Consider the following 3,506-nt stretch of genomic DNA (forward strand, 5'->3'; position numbering starts at 1 on the left):
CAGACCTGGGACTGAGCCTCTCCGTCCCCCGGCTTGTCCAGATGAACGACCCGAGCCAGCCCAACGAGGAGGGCATCACCGCCCTGCATAACGCCATCTGCGGCGCCAACTACCCCATCGTGGACTTCCTAATCGCGGCGGGTGCCAACGTCAACTCCCCCGACAGCCACGGCTGGTGAGTCCTGACCTCGCGCGGCCGGCGTGGGGCGGGGAAGGCGCTGCGGGCCCCAGCGCGGCCTCTCACGCCTGCCTCCCTCGCCTAGGACACCGTTGCACTGCGCGGCGTCCTGCAACGACACGGCCATCTGCATGGCGCTGGTGCAGCACGGCGCGGCAATCTTCGCCACCACGCTCAGTGACGGCGCCACCGCCATCGAGAAGTGCGACCCCTACCGCGAGGGTTACGTCGACTGCGCCACTTACCTGGCAGGTGCGAGGCAGGGCTGGGGCGCCTCGGTGGGCGGGCTGGGCCACCTCTGGGGGAGGGCGTCGCGGGGACTGGGACGCCCAGCTGGTAGATGTTGGGCGGGGGAAGGCAGCAGACTGCGGCTCCTGAGAGAGGACGCGGGGGGCTGTACCAACCTTGTGGCAGCATCACCGAGGAGGGGCCGGCGGGATGGACCACCTGCAGGGGTGGGGCACTGGGCCTCCCACCTGGCAGGTGCAAGAAGGGTGTGTGGGCGCAGCAGACTGTGCCACCTTCGAGGGAGAGGGGGACAGGGGAACTGTGCCACGCAAGCTGGACACCTGTAGGGAGAAGAGCAGGTGTGGAGACTGCGCCGCTTTCTCATCCACGGGGGTGGGGAGTTGGACGTTCCAACTATACCATCTACCTGGCCTAGGGCTGGGCACATGGGCTGTGCTACCTGTGGGAAATACAGCACCACACAGGTGAGAGGTGAGCAGGCCATGGCTTCTGGGGAGGAGCTTGGGGACTCTTCCACTCCTAGTGAGACAGGAGGCTGTACCATATATCTCCGGTGGTGGGGGGGGGGGTGCACATCACTTAAACAGGTGATGGGAGGAACTAGGTAGGCCGTATCCTAGGTGCACATCACTTAAACAGGTGATGGGAGGAACTAAGTGCCTAGGGTCTGTAGCGCTCACCTGGAGGGGCCAACTCTATCATAAGGCGGGGTTGGGGACCTCAGAGAGTTGGGGTAAGGCAGGCTGTGGGACCTGGGGGTGGGCCAATGTATTTGGGAGGTGAGCCTGGAGGGACTACACGACAGCCTGCTGTGCTGTGGCAGAAAGTGGGTGGGAGCCGTGGGGCTGTAACACCTGCCTTAGTGGTGAGCAGCGGCAGGCCAGGACAGCTGGGGCGGGAAATAGACCGTCCACTGAAGCTTTGGGAAGGGGGATTGTGACCACCTTTGTCACAGGTAGATGAAGCCTATGAGATAAGAAGATTGTACCTCCTACCTGCCTGGACTTGGAGAGTTCTGTGAGGATGAAGTAGAGATTGAACAGCACACTTGCTGGGGGGGGGAGGGGTAGTGGAGAGGAGGAGAAACTGGAACACGGTGGACTGAACCATTAAAGAGGGGGGGGAGCATGGTGGACTGTACCATCCGGAAAGGGGGCTAAATCCTTGATGGGATTAAAGGGGGGTTCGGGTGGCCTATACTATCTGGAAAATTATTACATCCTCTTTGAGACTATCTTTTGGGGAGGGGGCGCAGTGTGCACTGCACCATCTGGAAAGGGGGAGTTGGGACCACTTTGTGGGGAGCAGTAGGGCTGAACCATCTGAAGGAGGGGTTGAGTCATCTATGGAGACTGGACCACTTACGGGGGGGTGGGGTGCAGACGACTGTACTTCTAGGAGTGATACAGGGACTTAACCAGATATAAGTGGAAATGGGGACCACTGACCCTGCCTCGGGGGTTGGTGGGCCGGCTTGATGCACCCCAGTGTTTTAGAGACTGTCAGTCCTGGCAGCTGACTCCAGCTCAGGCCCCCCTCTCCAGACAGGGGCACACAACTTTTCAAGTGGCTCATTCCCCAAGGTGAGGCTGGCGCCAAATCTCAGGGTCTGTCCCTGTCCCCAGCGCGTCGTATCCCTGAGTGTTCCCGGCCCCCCTGAACCGGGCGCTGACGATCCCCGCGATTTCCTGTTTCAGACGTGGAGCAGAGCATGGGGCTGATGTACAACGGGGTGGTGTACGCTCTCTGGAATTACAGCGCTGAGTTTGGAGACGAGCTGTCCTTCCGCGAGGGCGAGTCTGTAACCGTGCTGCGGAGGGATGGGCCAGAAGAGACGGACTGGTGGTGGGCCGCGGTGCACGGCCAGGAGGGCTACGTGCCCCGTAACTACTTCGGGGTGAGCCCAGAAGCGATATTGTGAGGAAAGGGGTGATCCCACGGGAAAAAGGGCAAGAGAGACAGTGCATTACATTGGGGAGGAGGGGAGGTCAGAAGAGTCCATTATCGGTTGTGGGGAGGTGAGGATGAGCCCATTATAATAACGGGAGAGGTAAGGGAGATCCCCTTTTAGTTAGGGGAGGAAGAGCCACTTACTGGTGGTACTTCCTGGGGTACTCACCAGTACTGCCTTCCTAGTTATTTGATTGGTTCGTGCTCAATCAAATATTTTTATTATTTCTAATATTCATGGGGAGGTAAAGAAGAATGTATTCTAGCCAAGGGGAGTCATGAAGAATCCCATCTTGGTGATGGGGGCAGTTAAAGAATTGTGTATTACAGGCATGGAAGCTTTCGTTACACTGCATTGGGCAGGGTGAGGAAGAATCCATTAATAAAATCGCGGTAGAACTGAGGGAGATACTACTAGGTTAGGGGAGGAGACCAGGAAGATCCCATTATATTCCTGGGAGAGAAGACGATTCCTTTAATTGGGGAATAGGTGGAGGTGGGTCCCAACCAGGCAGCCGTGGTGGTAGGGAGAGGCGGGCGTCTTTTTTATGGCCGTATGGGAGACTCGGAAATTCTCCATTTCATCAAGCCAGCTGCTGATTGGAAGGCTCCAGCTGGTGCTTGCAGCTGACAGGGGATTCTGGTGTGGTTTGGGAGATACTGAGAGGGTCCATTAGGAAGGGATGGGAGGATGGAGACAGTCCACGTGTTTGGGGGTGGATCAGGTGACTGTGTTAAGTTTGGGGTGGAATGAAGGGGTGGGAGCTCCTGGTGTCTGAAGAGCCTGTCTTCCCTCAGCTCTTCCCCAGGGTGAAGCCGCAGAGGAATAAGGTCTAGCTGGAGAGAAGGACTTTTCGAAGGGAGACAGGAGAAAGCAGCAGCTGCCTTCATTCCAGAACTCCTCCTCCCTTACTGCTGCATCTCTCTGCGCCCCCAATCCTTGCAGGGACGAGGTCCTTGCCAACACCTCTCTGCTTCCCTGGAAGCCCTGGGGAGAAGGAGAACCCCAGCCTTAAATTTAGAAAACTGCCTTAGCTGTGGGAGGTTGTGGTGGGGCTGGGAATCATTGGGGGCAAGAGAGACCCCCCCCCCACCATTTGCCAAGTCACATACTGTCCAAAGTGCCTCC

The 3,506-nt window shown here is 58.2% G+C and overlaps 1 protein-coding gene across 1 annotated transcript in view; it reads left to right on the forward strand.

Moving 5' to 3' along the window:
• The window catches only part of PPP1R13L (protein phosphatase 1 regulatory subunit 13 like), a 15,341-nt gene extending 11,835 nt beyond the window's left edge, over positions 1-3,506 (forward strand). Inside the window, exons 10-13 of the mRNA XM_024768117.1 lie at positions 17-175; positions 264-430; positions 2,125-2,324; positions 3,176-3,506. Of these exons, the coding sequence (XP_024623885.1) occupies positions 17-175; positions 264-430; positions 2,125-2,324; positions 3,176-3,214 (565 nt within the window). The 3' untranslated portion in view covers positions 3,215-3,506. The remainder of the gene's footprint in view (positions 1-16; positions 176-263; positions 431-2,124; positions 2,325-3,175) is intronic.

The sequence above is a fragment of the Neophocaena asiaeorientalis genome, unplaced genomic scaffold (genome assembly GCF_003031525.2).
Source record: "Neophocaena asiaeorientalis asiaeorientalis breed wild unplaced genomic scaffold, Neophocaena_asiaeorientalis_V1.1 scaffold629, whole genome shotgun sequence".
In the NCBI taxonomy this organism is placed as follows: domain Eukaryota; kingdom Metazoa; phylum Chordata; class Mammalia; order Artiodactyla; family Phocoenidae; genus Neophocaena; species Neophocaena asiaeorientalis.